The sequence below is a fragment of the Monodelphis domestica genome, chromosome 5 (assembly GCF_027887165.1).
Source record: "Monodelphis domestica isolate mMonDom1 chromosome 5, mMonDom1.pri, whole genome shotgun sequence".
Classification (NCBI taxonomy): Eukaryota; Metazoa; Chordata; class Mammalia; order Didelphimorphia; family Didelphidae; genus Monodelphis; species Monodelphis domestica.
In genome coordinates, this window is record NC_077231.1 from 307,134,419 (window position 1) to 307,157,494 (window position 23,076).

At 54.9% G+C, this 23,076-nt stretch overlaps 1 protein-coding gene across 1 annotated transcript in view; it reads left to right on the forward strand.

Annotated features, from left to right (window-relative positions):
* Positions 1-20,482, forward strand: part of NOD1 (nucleotide binding oligomerization domain containing 1) — a 38,893-nt gene extending 18,411 nt beyond the window's left edge. Inside the window, exons 3-12 of the mRNA XM_001381483.5 lie at positions 194-368; positions 2,650-4,438; positions 6,553-6,636; positions 7,067-7,150; positions 7,668-7,751; positions 8,262-8,345; positions 8,951-9,034; positions 11,232-11,315; positions 15,632-15,715; positions 19,376-20,482. Coding sequence (XP_001381520.4) covers positions 194-368; positions 2,650-4,438; positions 6,553-6,636; positions 7,067-7,150; positions 7,668-7,751; positions 8,262-8,345; positions 8,951-9,034; positions 11,232-11,315; positions 15,632-15,715; positions 19,376-19,445 — 2,622 coding nt within the window. The 3' untranslated portion in view covers positions 19,446-20,482. The remainder of the gene's footprint in view (positions 1-193; positions 369-2,649; positions 4,439-6,552; positions 6,637-7,066; positions 7,151-7,667; positions 7,752-8,261; positions 8,346-8,950; positions 9,035-11,231; positions 11,316-15,631; positions 15,716-19,375) is intronic.
* Positions 20,483-23,076: the final 2,594 nt, after the last annotated feature.

Consider the following 23,076-nt stretch of genomic DNA (forward strand, 5'->3'; position numbering starts at 1 on the left):
GGCAGAAGGGAAGGGACAAAACCAAACCCGTGGCGACTCCTGGGCTGGACTGGTCCAGCCACTCGTTCTCCCAGCTGGACGAGCAGCTTCACGCAGCACGGGGGTGGGGCCCCATCCGAAGGCACCCCCTTTCCCACCCCCGCACCCTCCGTGGGGCGAGCTGACGCCTGCCTGTCCGCCTGTCCCTCGCCAGGTCCGGAAGATGCTGGACCTGGTTCAGAGCAAAGGGGAGGAAGTGTGCGAGTACCTCCTGCACGTGCTGCAGCAGATCCCGGACGCCTTCGTCGACCTGAAGCCGTGGCTGGCCGAGCGCGGCTTCTGGCCCTCGGAGCTGGTGCGCAGCAGAGTGGTTGTCAACACGGACCCAGGTAAGCCGAGGAGCCGCCGGGCCCAGCCAGCCCCTGGGCTTCCTTGCCAGGAGCCCCAGAACCTCCCAAGGGCGCCCCCCTCCTGGGCCCTCCCAGCCCCCTCTCGGGAGGTTCCCTTCAGTCGGTCGTCCAGCAGTATTTATTAGGCCCAGCCCCCTTGGGCCACCGTGATTCCTGGCCCCAAAGTCCACAGTGCCCACGGGAGGCTCGACACCCTCCGATCCGGCAGTGGATCCGCAGCCATTTGTTCATGAAGCCCCCTATGTGCCAGGCACTGTGCTGGGAGTGGAGGCCGCGAGTCCAAAGAATGAGATCATCCCCACTCCGGGCCCTCCATGCCAATGCAGAGAGGTCGAGGACTTGGAATGGAGGAGGTAAATAAGCTAGTGAGGAGGGGGCTATCCCGACAGGCTTCCTGGAGAAAGCAGGCAGTGGACTGTTGGCTAGTTTTGCCAAACTGCTTTTGTTTCCTCCTTTTATTTTCATTCTTGGAACAAAGAAGCCCCCACATCCTCTGATTCTGCCTTCCTCCCGTCTCGCAAACGTGCCCCCTTCTTTCCTGGTGTAAAGATTAAAATTTAGGGGAGACGGGGAGACTGAGGCAGGTAGAAATTAGTTTCTCTCTGCAAGGAGTATTATATTTTTTTAGAGGTTTATTGAAGATTAAAGGTTAAAGAATATACAAGTAAGAAACATGTGCCTAGGCCAGAGGCCTAGACAAAATAACCTCACATCACGCAAGAGACGCACCTGCTCCAAAACGGAAGTCCAAAAGACCCCCCAAAAACCTTTGCCACCAGCTTAAATCCTTCCTGGATCTCGGCCCACCTCAGAATTCCCGTGAGATTACAAAGCATTTTGGGGAAGTGGAGCAAAGGCTTGTGGGGATTGTAGTCCTGTATTCGAGTCTATTTTTTACACTGGATCCTTCCATTGACCTGCAGGTGGAGGGGGGCTGCCCAGTGATCCTCCACGCAGCCCCCAAAGTGAGTTTCCTAAAGCCTGACAGTCACCCCCATTTCCAGTAATTCCAGGAGTTTCCTCACTGCCCCAGGAAGAGGCTAAAATCTTCTGTTTGGCCCACTAGGCCCAACCATCGCCATTTTTCCTGGCTGCCCCCAAGCCTGGAATGTTCTCCTCCCATCTCCAGCTCCTCCTAGCTCCTTTGAGACTCAGAGAAAACCCCACGTGCCCCAGGAAGCCTCTCCCGATCCCCCTCCATGCGGGGGCTTCTTCCCCTCTCTTCAGTGCAAAGCTCCTTGTGCTGTGGGGTTTGCTGCAGTTTCCTGGCCACGAGAACCACCGCTCCGGCCTGGCCTTCTCTGTATCTCTGGAGTAGTCCCGGGCACCCCTCGGGGCTTCAGGAAGGCTTGTCCACTTGGTTTGACCAGGGGTGGCTTTGCAGGTCAGGGAGGAGGAACAGAAAAGGGGAAAGGAAAGAGTAGGACAGCATTGTGTACACGAAGGGGAGCTGCATGCAGGTGGAAAGTGCAGCGCCATAAGCTCCTCTGGATCTTAGAATTCTAATTGTAGCAGGCAGGAAGGTAGGATCTCCTGCTGGAAATAAGTTTGCCCTCCTCTCTCCCCTTCCTTCCCTCCCTCTCCCTCCCTCTCCCTCCTTCTCCCTCCCTCTCTCTCCCTCCCTCTCTCTCCTTCTCCCTCCCTTCCTCCCTCTCTCTCTCCCTTCCTTCCTCTCTCTCTCTCCCTCCCTTTCTCTCCCTCTCTGTCCCTCTCTCTCTCCCTCCCTCTCTCTCCCTCTCCCTCCCTCCCTCCCTCTCTCTCCCTCTCCCTCCCTTCCTCCCTCTCTGTCCCTCCCTCTCTCTCCTCCCATTCTCTCTCTCTCTCCCTCCCTCTCTGTCCCTCTCTCTGTCCCTTTCTCTCTCCCCATCCCTCTCTTCCCCTCTCTCTCCCTCTCCCTCCCTTCCTCCCTCTCTGTCCCTCCCTCTCTCTCCTCCCTTTCTCTCTCTCTCTCTCTCTCTCTCTCTCTCTCTCTCTCTCTCTCTCTCTCTCTCCTCTCTGGCCCTCTCTCTCTCCCTCCCTCCTTCTCTGTCCCTCCCTCTCTGTCCCTCCCTCTCTCTCCTCCCTTTCTCTCCCTCTCCCTCCCTTCCTCCCTCTCTGTCCCTCCCTCTCTCCCCCTCCCTCTTTCTCTCCCCCTCTCCCTCTCCCTCCCTCCCTCTCTCTTCCTCCCTCCCCCCTCTCTCTCCTCCTTCCCTTCCCCTCTGTTTCTCCCCCCTCCCTTCCCCACACTCCCCCTCTATCTTCCGGGGACGGCCGGGGCCAGTGAGCCGCTACACGCAGAAGATGCGTTTGGAGTGGGGCCGGGACTCCAAGTTCATCAAGTCCTACACTCAGAGGGAGGAGATGCTGCTGGCAGACACCTACACGGAGCACATCATGGAGCTGGTGGACTTCCATGACGCGGCGCTAGGTGGCGTCAGCAGCCTGGACTCGCTGCTGGCGGACTCGACGGGCGTCATTAACGTGGATGGGGAGACCGTGTTCGTGGTGGGCGACGCGGGCGTGGGCAAGTCGGTGCTGCTGCAGCAGCTGCAGAACTCGTGGGCGAGCAGCGAGCCTGGCGCAGGGCCCCGCTTCTTCTTCCCGTTCCGCTGCCGCACGTTTGGCTGCTTCCCTCCGGCGGCGGCGCTGAGCCTGCGGGAGCTGCTCTTCTCACACAGCTGCTGTCCCGAGCTCGAGCCCGACGCAGTGTTCGAATTCCTGCTGCGCTTCCCTGCCACGGCGCTCTTCACCTTCGACGGCCTGGACGAGCTGCAGTCCGATTTGGACCTGAGCCGGCTGCCCGACGTGGCGTCCCCGCTGCAGCCCGCGCCGCCAGTGGCGCTGCTGGCCAGCCTGCTGCGGGGCAAGCTGCTCCCGGGGGCGGGGAAAGTGCTGACCGCGCGCACGGGCGTGGAGCTGCCGCGAGCCCTGGTGCGCAAGAAAGTGCGGCTGCGGGGCTTCGGGCCGGAGCAGCTGCGCGCCTACACCAGGAAGGTCTTCCCGGAGCTGGCGGAGCAGCAGCGGGTGCTCAGCCAGCTGGACGCCAGCCCGCAGCTGAGCAGCCTGTGCTCGGTGCCCCTCTTCTGCTGGATCATCTTCCGCTGCCTCCGAGGCGGCCCCGGCCCGCAGCTGGCCACAGAGCTGCCGCTCACGCTCACTGACGTCTTCCTGCTGCTGGCCGAGGCCCACGTCAGCCGCACGATGCCCAGCAGCCCCCTGCGGAGCGACCCTCAGCACAGCCAGGCCGAGACCTTCCACACAGGCCGGGGGCCACTCTGCGCCCTGGGCCGCCTGGCCTACTGGGGCCTGGCCAGGAACCGCTTCGTTTTCGGGCCGGAGCAGGTGGCCGCCTCCCAGCTGCCCGAGGGGGCCCTGCAGCTGGGCTTCCTCCGGCTTGTGCCCGAGCCCGGGCCCCTGGGACCCCAGGCCGCCTACGAGTTCCTGCACCTCACGCTGCAGGCCTTCTTCGCGGCCCTCTTCCTCGTGGCGGACGACAGCGTGGGCACCGCCAAGCTCCTGAGGTTCTTCGGGGAGGGCACGGCCAGGAGGGGCCTGCGGGGCCTCAGCTGCCTGGGCGGCTGCCACGGGGGCAAGAAGGACCCCTTCCGCAACAACGACCACTGCCAGTTCACCAACCTCTTCCTGTGCGGGCTGCTGTCCAAGGCCAAGCAGGAGCTGGTGCAGCACCTGGTGCCGCCCGCCACCCTGCGCAGGAAGCGGCGGGCGCTCTGGAGCCACCTGGCGGCCAGCCTGCGCTCCTACCTGAAGGGGCTGCCACGCACGCAGGCCGGAGACTTCCTGCAGGTGCAGGCCATGCCCACCTTCATCTGGATGCTGCGCTACATCTACGAGGCGCAGAGCCAGCGCGTGAGCCGCCTGGCTGCCAGGGGCATCTGCGCCAACTACCTCAAGCTGGCCTACTGCAACACCTGCTCGGCCGACTGCAGCGCCCTGGCCTTCGTGCTGCACCACGTCCCCAAGCAGCTGGCCCTGGACCTGGACAACAACAACCTCTGCGACTACGGCGTCAAGGAGCTGCGCCCCTGCTTCGGCCGCCTCACGGTGATCAGGTGATCATTTGTTAAAGCCCCCACTGTGTGCAGCACCCGCCCCCTAGGCAACCCAGCCCCTGCGGGGGAGAAATTCACCGGCGCAGAGGGAGGGAGGGAGAGCCCGCTGTTTAGCCCCATTTTATAGTTTGGGAAACAGGCTGATGACTGACAGGTCACAGCCTGTGAAGGGGCGGTATTTGGCCCGCCCCTGCCACGCCCCCAAGGGAAGGGAAGGGGAGGGGAGGGGAGGGGAGGGGGGGGGAGGGGGAGGCAGGCAAGCTGATTCCCATCAGACCAGGCCTGGGCTCCAGGTACTGAGGAAGGAAAAGAACCGAATCAGGCCGCAGGAGCCCCGGAGGTGGAAGGAAGGAGGGACAGGAAAGCCCCAGGGGAGGAGGAAGGGGAAGCAGGGGGACAGGAAGCCAGCAAGAGGCTGCCAGCATAGCCTCTGGAGCTTGGCTGGAGGAGGGGCAGCCCGTCATTCTCTCTGCCTTGCCTGTCCTCTCAGGCTGAGCCCTGGAGCTTGTGGAGAGCCCGAAGGGCTCTTGGCCTTACTCTGTATTCACTGTCTCTGGTAGACTGTCAGTGCTTAATAAATGCGTCCTGAAGGGCAGCCAGGAGGCCCAAGGGGCAGTCAGAGCTGGAGGCGGGAGGTCGTGTGTTCCAGTGTGATCTCAGGGACTTCACAGCTGGGTGACCCTGGGCCAGTCACTTCACCCACTGCCTAGCCCAGGGCCCCCAAACTTTACACAGGGGACCAGTTCACTGTCCCTCAGTGTTGGAGGTCTGGACTATGAAAGCCCAACCCTAACCAGGCAGCAGTATACCCAGTGCGGAGTCCCCTCCCCCGCTTCCATCATGCAGCCACGTAATCCTCTGCGGTGCACCTTGTTCTCCTTCGGATACTCTCAGAACAAGGCACTGTGTAAAGGGTTATGTCACTGAGCCGCCTCAGACTGTGCTCCTCTCACTGACCACCCGTGAAAGAGGCGCCCCCTCCGCAAGTGGATACAGGGCCTCGGGGGCCCGCAGCTTGGGGACCCCTGCCAGCCCTGCCCATCTCCTGCCTTGGGATGACACACAGGACTGATTCGCAGGCAGACGGGGCAGGGCAGGGCGGGAGGCGAGTTCCGGTTTTGCAGAGGAGGAAGGGAGGGATGTTTTTATTGGACCCCATCGGGGCTTCATGGTGTGGCCATGCCCTCCCACCCATTTTACTGATGAGGAAACCAATGCCAGCAGGGGTACCCGAGGTCACACAGCTGAGCTCGGCTTTTCCTGGCCCGTGCCTGGCACTCTCTGGAGAACATTGTGTTGGGGCCATGGGGATTCATTGCCCAATTCTGTTAGTGACAGACTTCTGGGCCTAGAGGAGGAGGATTGACTTGTCCAAGGTCACTGCTCTGGTCTGGCTAAAGTCCGGCTCTCCTGGCTCCTCCCTCTCTTACCTCACCTGGCCTCAGTTTCCTCATCTGTGACAGGACTAGAAGGGGTCTAAAGCCCCCTCCTTCCTCAGGCTGAGCCAGCCTAGGGACCGGGATCTGGATTCCAATCTCCCCTGAGCACATCATGTGGTTTGGAGCCTGTAAGAGAAGCTAGAACCCAAGCCTGGGCTCATTGGCTGTGTGTGACCCGAGACCTGTCACCACCCACCCACACACACACCCCTGCACTTCCAGGAGGAACTACACGGCTGAGGACTAGAGGGGAGCAGAGTCCCAGCCAGTCAGCATCCGGGGCAGGATTTGAACCAGGACCCTAGCTCCACCCATTAATGGTGAATTAAAATGGACGAAAGTGAGGGGAGCTGGCACCATGCCTAGAACCCTGGCCTGTAACCAAAGACATGAGTTCAAATCCTGCCCCAGACACAGCCTAGTTTGGCGACCTTGGGCAAGTCCCTTTCGCTCTGCTTACCTCCATGTCCTCAGCTGCCAAATGGGGACAAGAGCACCCCTTTCCGGGGTCGTAGGGAACATCCGAGAAGGCGCTGAGCACAGGGCCTGGCACGGGGGTGGAGCTCCTCACCCTCCTGGGCCGGGGAGTGCCAAAGTGGGGGGGGGGAAGCTTGTGGGCAGCAGAGGCAGGCTGGTCCGGCTGCGTCCCCCCATCGTGCCGGTCTCCCGTTGCAGACTCAGCGTGAATCGGATAGCGGATGCGGGCGCCAGGGTGCTCTCCGAGGAGCTCACCAAGTACAAGATTGTGACCTTCTTGGGGTACGCAGACTGGGGGGGACCCGGGTTCCAGTCATGACACGCGGGGGGCAGGGGGAGACAGGCAGCCCATGAGGTCGCATCTCCCCCTCCCCCCTATCTCTCTGCCTTACATTCTTTGCAGAGGCTGGGCTGGGGAGGGGCGGGGCGAGGGAGGAGGAGATCCTGGGCGGGGCCAAGGGGACCACGTGCCCATCCCACTCCTGGCAGGGGGGAGTGAGGCCCAGACATGGGCGAGTCCTTCCTCTGTGAAAAGGGACCCGAGCAGCGGGGTTCCTCTGGGACTGCCTGAGGCATTCTGGGTGTTAGTGACGTCATCATCCATCCCGAAGTTAACAGCGGAGTGGAGTTCGAACCCGCCTCCTCTGATCTTTTGCTTTGGCGGAGCAACCTGGAGCCTCGAGGCCTGCCTGAACCCGGATTTCTCTCCCAGGTTGTACAATAACCAGATCACCGACGTGGGAGCCACCTATGTGGCGAAGATCCTCGAGGAGTGCCCCGGCCTCACCCACCTGAAGTGAGGGACAGCGCCGGGTGGGGGAGGGGCTGCGGGTAGAGGGCGTTTCCACATGGGGAGCCCGGGCTTCTTCTCTGGGGCGGGACCTTCCCCCCCACCCCCTCCCATATCAGTGCTCAGCCACCAAGGAAGGAACTCGAGGATCAGGGGTTGAGAGGTGGCAGTGCACCGTCTTCCTCCTGGCAGATGCTCTCCTCCCCTCCCCCACTTCTCATGAGGGCGCTGGGAAAACCAAAGCCAGCATCAGTGGCGGACAGGGAAGGGCTCTCGACCCAGCGGACTTGGGTTCAAATCCTGACTAACCTGTGTGACTTGTTTCCTCGTCTATAAAATGGGGGCAACCTTAGCCCCTTCCACCCAGAATGGTGGTGAGGATCAGAGGAGAGAGCCTTTGTGGAGGCTCTTGGTGGGTGCCTGGCTCGGGGTGGGCTGCGATGAAGGCTTCACTGCCCGGTCTGGGGCTCTTCCTGGTTTTCAGGCCCCGGCAGGGCCTTCTGAACCCTCCGTTTTTCCGCAGGATCGGCGCAAACCTCCTCACCAGCGAAGGAGGGAAGTGCCTGGCGGCGGCCCTTAAGAAGAGCCGCTCCATCCTGGACATCGGGTGAGCGGAGCCCCCTTGGCCCAGCCATGCTCTCAGCCAGCGTCATGGGGCCGCCCTTCCCTTCCTCTCCTCTTCTTCCTCGGGGTTCTCTTCCTTGCCAGCAGGAAGGGCTCCTCCCATTCTGAGGGCCCCCAGTCTGTGGCTCTCCCCCTAAGCCCACCCGAGCTCCAGACTCCGGCCCAGGGTCACCAGCGTTTACTAACCCTTTAGGGTGTTCCAGGGCCCGGTGTCCCAATCACCCAAGGGTGGGGGGGCGGGGCTAGTGATCTCCATCTCCCGGCTCCCCCAAGGCTCTGTCCTGAGGGTTCCTCCTAGAACAGATGACTGGCCCAAGGTCTCTCCGCAGGGGACAGAAGCCGGGTCCTCCCACTCCAAGTCTAGCGCTCTCCATTGGGCCCCACTGCATGCTTTGCCAAGGCTGCGAAGGCTAAAACTCTGCCAGGAGGGCAGGAGGAAGTTCCTGTGCCCAGCCTGGGCATCCTCAGCTCTCTGGCTTGCTTCTCTCCTCAGGATGTGGGGCAACAAGATAGGGGATGAAGGGGCCAAGGCTTTCGCGGATGCCCTGCGCGATCACCCCAGCCTAGCCACCTTGAGGTAACCAAAAGCCTTCCCCCCGTACCACTCTGGGGCATCTGGTTCTTGGGAGCTCATCCCGCCATCTCCTCCCTTGCTTGGGGGGGCAGGGGGTATCCAGAGGAGCAGCTGATGCCCAGGGCAGGGTCCTCGGGCCGTCAGTCACCCCAGAAGGTGTCCCCGTCATCCCCCTTCCTCTCCAGGAGGCTGTCTCCTCGTCTCACCCTCAGAGAGTGGGGCAGGATGACGCCTTCCCCCTTCCATCTGTCCTAGTCCTCCATGAGGTGGCCTCCCCCTCCGGGTTCCGGCCTAGACACCAGGGGCCTCGCAGGGGCCCTTCACAGTCTGGAGCTCCTGTGGGGCCAAGAGGCAGCTGGGAAGACTCCAGGCACTGTGAGGCCAAATGCCCCCCCCCCCCACTCCCTGCATCTGCTCTGGGCTCTGGCACAGCTCCTGAACACAGAGACCAGAGCAGGGAGGGGGTGATGGGGGGGGAGGGGGGGGAGGTTTGACCAGGGGGAGGAGGACCTGGGCCAGGAGACTGAGAACCCGGCAGCCAGACGGCCCCTGCCCAGGGAGGGTGGAGGGAGGCCCAGTGGAACATGTCTTGTGCTTTACCCTTCCAGTCTGGCCTTCAATGGCATCTCCACGGAAGGAGGCAAAAGCCTGGCCCAGGCCCTCCAGCAGAACAGCTCGATGAAGATATTCTGGTAAGGATGATGGGAGCCCAGGACCAAGGGCTCAGCGTGGGGAATCCTTTAAGGATCGTAGCATGTGGCTGGGGTGGACCTGGGAGTCAGGAAACCCTGAGTTTGAACTCTGCCTCCAACACTTAACAGCCCCATGATCCCGGGCAATCATTGACCTTTCAGCCTCAATTTTGCCATCTGTAAAATGGGGATAACAATAGCATCTACTCCACAGTGAGGGTCCAATAAGATATCTTCTGGAAAGCTCTCTGCAAACCTTAAGGTGCTCCATCAGTGCCCGCCGCCACCACTATGATTATCAAGCGCTAAGCATGGGACCGGAGCAAGGCAGGGTTCTCCTGTGGGAGCTGGCGGTGCCACACACAAATAAAAACAACCCAAGAGTTTGGGGCCAGCCCCTGGGGGAGAAAAGAAAGGCCTCGTGAAGTCTAGGGGTCTGAAGAGGAGAGAAGGGCCTCCCCTGTTTGGGGGCCAGCCTGGGCAAAGGTATGGAGGTGGAAAGTGGGGTATTGTGTAGGGAGCAGCACCCAGGCCACATGGGTGAGAGTCCAGTGTGTCGGAGGGGGGAGGGGGGAGTCATACATATCCGTCTGGAAAGAGAAATGGGAGCCAGGGGTGAGGGCTTTAATAGTATAATAATAATGAGGATGATAATAATAGCTAACATTCACATGGCACATAGAGTGTGCCAGGCACAGCATTAAGTGCTTTATTATGGATAATGTGAATAAAAGCCAATCTGGACTTTGTACTGCTTCCTTCCCCAGATACTCGCCTCTAGCTTGGGGTTCTCATAGCCTTTAAGTCAATTATTGATACAGTTTGCTGTGACCTAACAGATGCTTCCCAACAAAGCCTCCCACACAGCTTCCTCAGAACAGATTCCTCATTTATCAGAAAGAAGGGGCGTGGCCTTTACCTCGGGCACTACAGGGTTGACGATGTGCCCAGATCGTTGTCACCTCGCAGAAGTGCCCCCAGCTCTTGGTGTGGCGCGCATTCTCTTTGTTCTGCTTCCTCCACTTGGCAGCTCTTCCCATTTTCCCCAGGACTCCTTTCTATTTGTTATTCCTTATGGTGTCAGCATGTTCCATTACATTCATGTGCCCCAGTATTCCTCTGATTGCTGGGCACAGTCAGACAAGCCCTCCCCTGTTTGGTTATTTCCAGTAATGATTCTGTGAATATTTTCCCATGTATCAGGTCTTTTCTTACCCTCAGGAGCCATGAAACTTTCCTGGTACTGTGATCATTCAGTCAAAGCACAAGACCCACTGGGGAGCTTTCCTTTCATGGTCCCAGTCAGTCACCAGGAAGATGGCAGCAGATCTGCCCTATGTTCTGGGATGGCCACATCTCCTTGAAGGATGATGGAACGTGCTCCCATTGCCACTTATTAGGTGCTGGAGCCTGCCTCTGTCCAATGCCTCGTGTGGCCCATGGACTATTGTACTCCCTTATGGTTTACCCTTTGATGGGCAACGTGGCCTGCGGACCATTATCCTCCCTTACGGTTTACCCTTTGGGCAGCGTGGCTTGCGGACCCTTGTCCTCCCTTAAGGGTTACCTGTCAATGGGCAGTGTGGCCCACAGACCATTGTCCTCCCTTACGGTTTACCCTTTGGGCAGCGTGGCTTGCGGACCCTTGTCCTCCCTTAAGGGTTACCTGTCAATGGGCAGTGTGGCCCACAGACCATTGTCCTCCCTTACGGTTTACCCTTTGGGCAGCGTGGCTTGCGGACCCTTGTCCTCCCTTAAGGGTTACCTGTCAATGGGCAGTGTGGCCCACAGACCATTGTCCTCCCTTACGGTTTACCCTTTGGGCAGTGTGGCCCACAGACCCTTGTCCTCCCTTAAGGGTTACCTGTCAATGGGCAGTGTGGCCCACAGACCATTGTCCTCCCTTACGGTTTACCCTTTGGGCAGCGTGGCTTGCGGACCCTTGTCCTCCCTTAAGGGTTACCTGTCAATGGGCAGTGTGGCCCACAGACCATTGTCCTCCCTTACGGTTTACCTGTCGATGGGCAGCATGGCCCATGGCTCATCGTTGTCTTCTGTTACAATTTAACTGTCAATGGGCAAAGGTCTCACCTTCCCTGGCCAGGCTGGCATTCAGGATCTCAAGCTCTTTCCTGCTCATGCAGGATGGGATTTCTTTCTATGTCCAGGGCAAACTAAACACATCTTCTCTGTCTAGGTTGACCAAAAATAACCTGGATGACGAAGCAGCAGAGAGCTTGGCAGAGATGTTAGAAGTCAATCAGACGCTGAATGATTTGTGGTAATTTGATCTACAGTAGCTCACACTTAGAGCATTCTTTAGCCCAGCAGTGCCCAACTCAGCTAGAAATGGGCCACTGAACTGTACCCAAGGACTGCTGCAGCCACACGGTGACTTGGAATACTGTACATTAACATTATTTCTGCCCTATTATATTTTTTATTTATTTTATTAAACATTTCCCATTTATATTCATTTTTAACTCTTATCTTCTCTCTTAGAATCAATACCATGTATTGGTTCTAAGTCAGAAGAGTGGTAAGGGCTAGGCAATGGGGGTCAAGTGACTTGCCCAGGGTCACCCAGCGAGGAAGTGTATGAGGCCAAATTAGAACTCAGGATCTCCCATCTCCAGACTGGGTTCTTTATCCACTGAACCACCCAGCTGCTCCTTGCTCATGTGTTACTTAGCAGAGCACCAGGTTGAATACCACGACAGGAGTAGCTAATAAAACAGCAGCCTAGGGCCCAAGAGAGAAACTGTGAGAAGGGACAAACTATGGAGAAGAACTGGGTTTGGAGTTATTCCACCTGGGTTTAAATTCTGGATCTGCAGCCTAGGACCCATTTGGCATTGGGTAAGTCACTCGCCCTGCCCTGAGCCTCAGTGGCCACTTCTGTAGGATGAGAGGGTTGGACAAGATGTCCTCTATGTCCTTCTGACATTAAACCGCTTATGTATGCTCAGTACAGATGTCATAGTTGCTCCCGGAATGCCTCTGTTCCTGTGGTCTCCCCTCAGAATAGAAGCTCTACCCAGCCAGGAAATGTTTTGCTTTTGTCATTTTATTCCCAGCACAATTCCTGGCACACAGCAAGTCCTTTATAAATGTTTGTTAAAGGATTAAAAATGTGCGATGTCAGGGTCTGTGCCAGAAAAGGTGGCTCTTACTTTTGAACATGGTCAGCAGTCTGAGGGAACATCCTTTCCCCCATTTCCCTGACTCATTTTTTGTTTTGTTTTTAATTTAAACCCCTTACCTTTCAAATTAGAAGTATTACTGTGTACTGGTTCTAAGTCAGAAGAGTGGTAAGGGCTAGGCAATGGGGGTCAAGTGACTTGCCCAGGGTCACACAGCTAGGAAGTGTCTGAGGCCAGATTTGAACTCAGGATCTCCTGTCTCTGGGCCTGGCTTTCCATCCACTGAGCCACCCTACTGCCCACTACTCACAGTCTTTAAGAAAAGCACTATGGTGGTGGGAGGAAGTAGAAGCAGTAGTACAGATTGTGGCCAGCTGTCCAGTGAGATTTAGAGTGAGGAAGCTTTTAAGGACCCATCTCATGGCCTTGTGAGCCTGCCTAGTGTTACTTTTAGTAAGCCTGGTCCTGGCAGTGGCCTCCCTTCCTGGGCCAAGGGGACCAAATCTAAGTCTCCCCAACAGTTACTACCACCATTCTGGGATGGAAAGGGAGCCCAACCCCAAATGAGGAGACCTGGCTTTGATTCTTGTTCTACCATTAACTTACCATGAGGCCTTGGTCAATGAATTCTTTTAAATGAATGAATCAGGCATTACCAAGAAGCTCTAGAGCAGCTGACCTCCAGGTCCAAAGCCTGTGATATGAGGAAGGCTGCCTCCCCACTTCAGCCTGGAATGTGCCATGGAAGTCAGATTGGCCATTCATCCAGCCCCAAAGTATGTAACCTCTTGCCTCTTGGCTATCCCAGGCACCCAGCGAGAAGAGGCAGCCCTGAGGGAGGCCTTCAGAAACAACCTGGCCTTTACAGCCTTGTCCCCAGACCTTGGGAGGACTCAATCCCTTTCTTCCTGGCATGGGAATCCATTATGGGCAGAAGGAAGACCAAACATATGACTGGAAGGATTCCTAAGGGGCCCACTGAGACACGCCTTCAGAACCATTCTTGTTGGTGTGTGGATGCTTCATGCATCCTTTCCTCATCCTCTTGGCACAGAGCTGTCTGGCCTCTGGCACATGTAACGTGGCCTTCCAGAGCCTGGTTTTGACTCTGACAGGCTCAACTATGTCCTAGTGAATGAACAAATGGCCTCAGCCCTGTTGGGACCCAGGGAGATGTTTGGATCACAGCCAATGAAAGCTGTTTCCTTCCCTCTTTCTGATCTGACTCTGGAACAAATCTGCAGAAATCTGGAGCTGAGAAAATCCCCAGAGGCCACCTAGCCTCAACCCCAGACAGCACCTATGTAACCTGATATACTCAGAGGCCATCTCATCCAACTCATTTACAGAGGAGGGAAGTGGGGCCTCAGGGGGCTGAGGGACTTACCCAAGGTCACACATAGGTATGATAGCCCAGAGGTGGGACGTGACATTGTAGCAGTTCACATCTGTTATCATTCTAGAAAACAATCTAGAATAGGAGAGTTTGAGGGGAACTCAGAGTGTGGAGGTAGGACACCAAGGCTGAAATCCTGACATTGGGATTGTAGTAGGATATTTACTAGTTAATTAAGAGATAATTAGGAAATAGAGTTACTTAACAAAATGTATTGATAGATGGGTAAGAGGGAGTTGGGTGAGTTGGATTTCTTTAAGTCAGAATGCAATCTCAAACAGGATTGATGGGAAGAGAATTTTCCAAAGGAGCTTTGGGAAAGACAGTTGGACCAACTACTTACTCTTTGAATGATCCTGAATAAGGAGGGTTGTTCAAGGAGTCTGCTCTGTGAGTTGGGAGAATTTTGGTGAATTTATCTCTTGAAAAACAATGGTAACAAATAACAAACGGTTACTGTAAAACAGAGAAAAAGCTTTACCCAGGCAGACATTGATAGCTTCAAAAATACCACTCTCGTTTGGAGAGGAACCTATTGTTGTTATTAGGAAATTCAAAAAGATCATTAAACAATTTGACCCCACTTACAATGACATGGATATTTTATTAGATGAATTATGAACAAAGCATGAAAAGGGGAAAACTGTATCAGAAACAGAAGAATGGCCAGAATTTTCCCTAGATTGGGATGTAAATATTCCCCATGAGTATAAGGTGTTAGTAAGAGGAAGAGAGGCACTTATAAACACTATGAGGCAACATTCTAACAGACCTGGCACTTGGACTAAATTCAAAAGAGTAACCAGGAAGTTGGAGAAACACCCTCCAAATTAATTGACAAATTGACAGACATGGGAGAATGTTACCTATCCTGGGACATCTCAAGAGATAGGGATGTTAAGTAGTTGAGGAGATAATTTGTTAAAAACTTGTGCAAGGTTGTCAGGCAATATTTTCAACAAAATTGTCCAGAATGGGTAGAAATGACCCTTGATGATAAAAGGTGGATTGCTACATATTTTTTCCAAGCTGACAAAGACAAACAAGAGAATGACCCAGTTGATTTAGTGGAGGACCTAAGAAAAGAAATAGAGAACTAAAAATGACAATCAACAAAACTGACAAGCAGGAAAAAATTATATTAGTGCCAGTAAAGGAGTATAAGCAACAAAGGCAGTTTTATGACCAACAAAGAAATTATACCAACCAAAGTCCAAGATGCTATTTTTTTTTAAACCCTTACCTTCCGTCTTGGAGTCAATACTGTGTGTTGGCTCCAAGGCAGAAGAGTGGTAAGGGCTAGGCAATGGGGGTCAAGTGACATGCTCAGGGTCACACAGCTGGGAAGTGTCCAAGGCCAGATTTGAACCTAGGACCTCCCATCTCTGGGCCTGGCTCTCAATCCGCTGAGCTACCCAGCTGCCCCCCAAGGTGTTATTTAAAAAAAATTTTTTTTTAAACCCTTACCTTCCATCTTGGAGTCAGTACTGTGTATTAGTTCCAAGGTAGAAGAGTGGTAAGGACTACACAATGGGGATCAAGTGACTTGCCCAGGGTCACACAGCTGGGAAGTGTCTGAGGCCAGATTTCCACGAGGCCCCACCTAGCTCCAGTCATCTATCGATTGAGGTCACTCAGTCCAATCTCCTTTCCATAGAAGAGCCCTTCCCTCATATCCCTGATAGGAGGCACAAAGCCTCTGCTGGAACACTTTAGGGATGGGTAGCTCACTCCATAGGAGGCAGCCCATTTCCTTTCAGGAAAGTTCAGCCAAAGTCCATACTAGAAGTGTACCCTGAGTCCCAGTTGGTTATAGCTTAGACTAGGCATTTCAAACCAACTCATTTTCCTTTCCGTAAGGCAGAGGGTAAAAGCATCCCTTGACAGCCCCATGACAGTGCTTTCAAACCAGAAAGTAGAGGAAGCTCTGGCAAAAGTACATCTTAGTCCTGAAATTTTCTCTGTGGCCCTGAGTCCGTTGATTCTGCCCACGGCCCTCCTGCCCTGCTCAGTGCCACAATGAGAGGTGTTTAATAGGAGGTGCCTTCTTTTTTTCAGGCTCATTCAGAACCAGATCACAGCCAAGGGGCTCTCACGCCTGGCAGATGCTCTCCAGAAAAACTCAAGCATCCTGGATATTTGGTAAGGACCCCGGGGGCCCTTCCATGCTTTTTGGGTTGGGGTCGAAATTTGAAAGATGTGGTGCTGAACATGAATCACCTTTGGGTTTCTTGCCTTCCACAGAACGACTACTAATATTATTAAAGATGAAAGGCCCTTGGACTTGATGGCCTCTGAGGCTGTCTCCCCTTTCTTTCCTAGGGTTAGATCCATGAAGCTATGTTCTTTTGGGGTAAAATATCTGGCAAAAATCCATGGGGGTGTGGTGGTGGTTGAGAGAAGGGGTTCATACTTCAGGGAGGGTTCATGGACCCGATAGTGAGTCTTGAAATTTGTTCTTCCACTTCTCCCAGTTCCTTGTGGTCCAGATATATTTCCAGATAGAGTTTGGATTGAACTGTGCTACCTCAGCTTCCAGAACTTGGTTGTACTAAGGAAGAATCACCCAGTGGTTTTCCCCTTTTTGGGTTCTGTTACTAAGCTCTAGACCCTCCCAGCCTTTCTCTCCCTCCTCTCTAATAGTCTACAATGGTGTAAACCAAACTAAACTGACTCCAGAGTCTTGTAACAGCCCTCTTGGGTTCAGAAGAACAACCCTGAAGCCCCCTTCCCTGTCTCTGTAGGTAGATGGGCACCCATGGTGGTGGAAGTCACATGCCTCAGCTATACCCATTGGTGGTGTTAAACTGTTTTCCTTTGTAGCACCCCCCCTGGGTTCACTCTTTCAGCCTCCTTTCCCATTGGCAGAGGGGCCTACAGAGGGGATTTCTGGGGGTTCTAGCATTGGGCACCTGAAGGGCCAGGGTATTCTAACCCAAGGAAGGTTTACTGAGAAGGTATGAGAAGGAAAGAAGTTAATAAAAACCATCCCCCCCCCCCACCAAAACCAGCGGCCCAGCCTCCCTCTTCATGGTCTCAGCCTCTGGGGCGTGTGGGATCTAAATGAAGGGGTTACTACAAGCCATCCCCAACCCAGCTCCAGCATTCTCTTTGTCAGGGCGTCCTCGGATGACTCTGATGGACATCTCAATCCCAGTGGCCTCCTGGCCAGTCTCACTGGTGTATCTGTCCCTCAGAATACTCATTTACCTACAAGCAGGAGAGAATAAATACAAAAGGAACAGAGGCACCCTGGTTTCACAGACACATGGCAGCCGTGGGGGGACTGGTGCTTCCCTGCCTGGCAGCCCATCACAGTCCTCCTCAATTGAAACCTGTTAGAGGGGGTGCCTCGGTGACTCAGTGGATTGAGAGCCAGGGGGTCCTGGGTTCAAATCTGGCTTCAGACACTTCCTAGTTGGGTGACCCTGGACAAGTCACTTCACCCCCATTGTCTAGCCCTTATCTCTCTCCTGCCTTGGTCCCAGTGCACAGTATTGAATCTCTGATGGAAGATAAGGGAAGAAAGCAGGAAGGAAGGAAGCTGCTAGTGATGGGAAGGAAGGAAGGGGCTAGTGAAGGAAGGAAGGAAGGAAGGAAGGAGGGAAGGAAGGAAGGAAGGAGGGAAGGATGGAAGGAAGGAAGGAAGGAAGGAAGCTGCTAGTGATGGGAAGGAAGGAAGGAAGGAAGGAAGAAAGGAAGCTGCTAGTGATAGGAGGGAAGGAAGGAAGCAAGGAGGGAAGGATGGAAGGAAGGAAGGAAGCTGCTAGTGATGGGAAGGAAGGAAGGAAGGAAGGAAGGAAGGAAGGAAGGAAGGAAGGAAGGAAGAAAGGAAGCTGCTAGTGATAGGAGGGAAGGAAGGAAGCAAGGAGGGAAGGAAGCAAGCTGCTGGTGATGGGAAGGAGGGGTCACCTGCTCAAACATTTTCTGTGCCCCCACAATTCCAGCTCTGTGAAGTATTGGTCCTTCCAACTCTTCAGCCAGCCAGAAGACTTTTATTTTTATCCTCAGGCCGACTTTGTGCCCTTTTAAAGAGCGGGTCCTGAGGAGGGGGAGGTGGTGCGTGGAAGGTCTTTCAGGGTACAGCCTGGCAGCAGAAACGAGAGGCCGCCTGTTCGCTTCATAGCTGATCCTCGCTCACCCTGGGCTGGGCTCGCTTGTTTCTAGTCCTTCCTGAGGACGGGCCCCCTCGACCTCCCACCCAGGTCAGCTCTGCTCCGGGGCTCCGGAGCGGGCCGGGCAGCCGCGGGGGTGGTTCTCGCCACATCTGTTAGCAGCAGCCCCTCAGGGACGCCAGAGGGGCTCTCCCTGGGGACGTGGCAGAGCAGAAGGGGCTTTCGGTCAGGCAGAAAAGTGGCCCCGAGGAAGCTGTCAGTCCATGCTTTGGGGAAGGGCAGAGATGGGGCCGTCAGGCCGCTCTGTTAGTGGCCGGAGAGGCCGGCCCTGGTTCAGGGGAAACGCGGCACCACCCCGGCTCTGTCCGTGGGCTGGCTGCTTTTCAGTTAGCCATTGCTGTTTGTTTGAAGGGGAATCTCGGGCCCGCTTCCCTTCGTCCCCCCAACTCCTGCTCCCTGTGCTGGGCTTGCTTGAGGCCACGTCTGTGTCGGATGGGGGGACACGTTTTAGAGTCCGACGAGCCGGACCGTGTCGGCCAGTCCATCGCCGAGCATTCGCTCTGCGCTTGGCGTGAGCTACATCCTGGGGACCCGGCAGAAAGGGCCCCTGACCTCGGGCAGAGTCCAGACACTGGAGGGGTGCGGAGGAGATAAATGGAGAGCAGACCAGGGGAGCTCGGGGTGGGGGGCAGGAGAGGCTTCCTTCAGGAGGGGACACGAGAGCCGACGCATAGAGTCGGCCTTCTAGGCATGCGGGGACTGCCAGTGCAAAGGCCCAGAGATGGGAAACACTGGGTATAAGGGACAGCAGATAGGCGGGTATGGCTGGAGAGGGGAAGAGAGTCATGTGTGAAAAGCTTTAAATGCCACCTTACGATTGAGGGAAGGAGGGGCAGCTGGGTGGCTCAGTGGAGGGAGAGCCAGGCTCAGAGGCGGGAGGTCCTGGGTTCAAATCTGGCCTCAGCCACTTCCTAGCTGTGTGACCCTGGCCAAGTCACTTCATCCCCTTTGCCCAGCCCTTTCTGCTCTTCTGCCTTGGAGCCAATTCATGGTATTGAATCTAAGACAAAAGGAAAGAATTATTTTTAAAAGATGAGTAGAAAGAACTCGAGAACGGGACAGCTCACGGCCGGGCCGGGCCTGGCGCAGGGATTCCTCGTGCTTTTTGTGCCCCTCCCCCGCCAGCCCCGCCCCGCTGGAGCCTCCAGGTGAGGTGAGGCGAGCCTTGCGTTTGGCAGGGATCCTGCAGGGGGCGCCATCTTGGAGAGAGCGCAGGCCCGGAGTCAGGGAAGTGAGTCTTCCCACGTTCCAGTCCGGTCCGACTGACTGAGTGACCCTGAGCAAGTCACTGAACCCCGTTTGTGTCCGTGTCCGCTTCTGTCGAGGGAGTCGGAGAAGGGCCCAAAGGGGGAGCGACTGCCCAAGGACGCGTCTGGCCAAATGGCCTCCGGGGTCCTTTCTGGACAGGCAGCGCCCGAGGCCTCCCCTGCTCTGGGTCCTTGTCCGGAAGCTGCTCGCCTTCGTTCCAACAGCGTGGGACCATGAAGAGATGGCGGGCGGTGGGGGGTGCCTCTCCTTTCGGGGGTCGCAGCCACTCGGGCCCCCTCCAGGAACCTCGGAAAGCAGCCCCCCTCCCAAGGCCCCGGGAGCCTCTTGAGCCCGGCCTCCCCTTTCTGCTTCCCCACAGCCTAAGTGGGAACCCAATCAAGCCCGAAGAGGCCAAAGTTTTCCAGCACGACAAGCGGTTCCATTTTTGAGGAAACGCGTGTCCAGGAGCCGTGCCGAGGCAGGCGGAGCCCAGGACCAGGAAGAGCTTCGCCGAGGGCCAGCGAGGACTCTGGCAAGATGGCCGCCCACCGGTGCTCGGGGCCACCGCCAGGGACTTTCCCCTTTGAACAATAGGAAATTATTTTTGTATTTTATTGCCCAGAAGAACCCATTTCCTGGACTTTTCCCAGTTGTGTAGGCCCCCCAGGCTCCCGGGTGTGGCCATCGTGTTTGTACATAGCCATTGACCCTGGTGTGCGCGTGCTGAGCGAATAAAAGAATTTATTTTTCTATGTTCCAGCCTGGTTCACACCAGAAGTGCCCGAGCCTTCCCCCGCCCTGAAAGCTGCCAGTGGGGAGGGCCCTGGGCTTGGAAGGCCTGAATTCAAATCCTGCCTGAGAGGCATATCCGCAGCGTGTCCCTGGGCAAGTCACTTCTCCGGGTCTCCGTTGCCTCATCTGTAAAATGGGGATGACAATAGAATCTACCTCACAGGGCTTATGAGGCACAAATGAGAGGATGGCCGTCACGTGCTCTGAACATCTTGTGATATAGAAGTGCTTTTAAGACCGAATAATCGTAGAAATGAGCATCCCAATAGCTCACAGCTTTCCAGGGGGAAGGAATAAGCTGTTCTATAGCACTTACTATGTATGAGCCAGGCCCCACGTGTGTGAGCACTTTCTGCAAATATCCCATTTGGTCTTCATAACAACCCTGGAGGTAGGTGCTGCTACTAACCCCATTTTACAGATAAGTAAACGGAGGCAGATAGGGGATAAGTGACTTGGCCAGGGTCACACAGCTGGGAAGTGTCCAAGGTTGAATTTGAACTCGAGTCCAGGACCAGTGCTCTAGTCTCTGTGCCACCGACCTGCCCCTAGAAGTCATCTAGTCCAGCCCCCTCAATGTACAGATGAGGACACGGAGGCCCAGGGATGTGATCTCCCCCTCGGTGCTATCTCCTGGGGGCAGCGCTGTGGCTTTCGGGGCAAAATGGGCTCAATAAAGAAGTATTTTACCAGACCGTCTGCTTTGTTTGTTCCTCCCCATGCTGCCGAGGGGGAGGGTTATAAGGGCCCTTCCACAGACCAGACGACTGATCCTGCAGTGAGGCTGGGCCCTGGAGGTGAGCAGAAGCCAGCGGTTCCCCCCGCTGCACCGGGCCGCCGTGCCGCCAGGTCCTCCGGAAGCCCAGCCCTGTCAATCTGATTAGGAACTTTGCTTCATGGGGTGACGTGGCCACAGGGAAGGGCTCGTGTGCAGAAAGCTGCCTCGGACACACAGGATGAGGAGTTGTCATGCACACGGGTAGAAGGGAGGCCCCTGCAGAAGACTTTGTGGACCCTTCGGTGCGGTCCCTCCAAGATGGGGGTCAGACAGCCTGCCGACCTCCGGAGAGGCCTCTTCCTTCCTTTCTCAGGCTGAAGTGAAGCCCAGGGAAAGGCCAGTCCTGAACCTCAGAAAGCTAGAGATGGGGTGGCATTCTCTCGACCTCCCTGGAAGGTGTCACTACGTTGTCTGACACTTTGGAACTCTAAGGCAAAGAAAATGGCAGCCATCAATGCGTCATACACAGAGCTGCTTTCAGAGTCTGTTGTTGGGACTTTGTGGAAGTAGAGGTTGCTCTGTAGTCCCTGGGGAGTGACAAAGGAGGCATCCTCAGGGATGCCCACTGGGTCAGAGATGTACTTATGCATCAAGTCCAGCCACCCAGCTCTTATCCCAGTAGGGTAAGAATGCCAGCCAGACCCTCTCTTCTCTTTTCTGGAATCTTGTAGCACCGCTCTGCCAATACACATCATCATACGATAACAGGACAGAAGGGAGAGTGTTGGCAGAGCCACGCTGGAGGAGGCCAGAAAGAGGGAAGGTGATTTTGGAGCCCCCACTCTAACCTAGAAAAGGTTCTCAGTGGCTAACACTGTAAATTGCAGAGAAGGTGCTAATCTGCAGTTGGGAGAAGGAGTTTTCTCACCTGGGAGTTCCCTATGCCAATGAAATCAGAAGTCCAAAATTTATCTATTCCTCTCCCTCATATGAGTGGACTATACATTAATTTGGAGGAGTAGACAGAAGACTCAAGAGTCAGGAAGCTCTGGGTTCAAATCTGGGATGCAATTTGGGTAAGTCACTATCTCATTGCCCCAGAAAGTTCCCTAAGATTACAAGCAGTAATAGATTTTTTTGCATGTGGCCACTGAGAGAATTTGTTTTGCTGGTCTACAGATATGTGTTACAAAGGTCTTTATTTCAGAATTGCTCATCAGCTCCAGGAGGGGGGAGGGAAGAAGGGTGGGAAAGAACATGGATCACAGAACCATGGAAAAATATTCTAAATAAATAAATAAATAATTTTTTTTAAAAAAAGGTCTTTATTTACTGCTCCCTGTTGGGAGGGAGAGAGACAAAACTGATTCACTAAAAATGTTTAGTTTTAAGAAACTTTTAAGTGCCAAAGACAGTGCCAACCAACCCTGGTAAAAAGAACCACAAATCCAATCAAAACAAAAAGAAAACATTTATTAAGATAAACTATATCACCTAAGTCCAAAGCAATTTGCAAACCTTGAAGTGTTTTTCGAATATTATTGATGAATTTCTCCTGTGTGGGGGCAGTAAGCAGTGAGGGGAACGCTAGCAGAGATACAAAGGGTTTTCAGTGGATACAAAGGTGAAAGGGAAGGATCTTATTGGCAAAGAACACTTACATGCTTGTGCCATATTCACCCATAACTCGGCACAAAGTAACCCGGGGAAGGAAAAAGTATGAACAACCAGTATGGAACAGAGAGCAGGGAAGCCTGTCTTTAAGAAGTTGAGCTGAGCCCTGGCAACTCCGCCTGCCCTCATGTAAGTTGCAGTTTTATGAGAGCCTGAACAACAGGGAGGATACAATGTTACAAGTCACTGAATCAGTTACAAAAGTTCTGCTTGTAAATGTTAGGAGAGCAGAACTAGGGGGAGGGAGGAAAGGGAAGGAACAGGGAGGATAGGGTAAGCTTTGAGATGCTGGCTGATTTTCTGGTAGCTCAGACCGGTGTCTGCATCCATGTAGTGCTGTCCTGTTGCCGAGATAAAGGCGTGACCTCCAGGACAAAGCAAAATGAGTGTCTGATAGAACCAGCCTTCAAGTGGGCAAGAGTTTATGGTCCCAGGAGGTCTTCCCTTCTCCGGGGAAGGGGCCTCATTTTTGTGTTACTAAATCCATATTTTGTTAAAAGGGGCAGCTCAAGCCTTACTCCTTTCAGTATTGATGAGGTAACTAAAACCTAAATGAAACCAAACTTCTAACAGGTGAAACCACTCTCTGCACCTCCAGTCTTGTGCTCTGAGATGATTCTAGTTAATGCTGTTCACTGCTGGGGATGGAGACAATGACAAGGACAAGACCTTCCACTCTGTACTCAACACTAGAATCAAAAGTTTCATAGACAAATCAAGAGGATTTGGCAAATGCCCTTGACTAGAGCCTCCTCTGCACCAAAAGGACCGTGTGCTCTCTGCTATTCGCCCCTTTGCTGCCCAACAAAGGACAGTGAGAAGAGGCCTCTGGAGTCTGGGGAAATCAGCAGCTTGGCCAGCGCCATACAGTCACGAGGAGGACTTTGCAGGGGCAG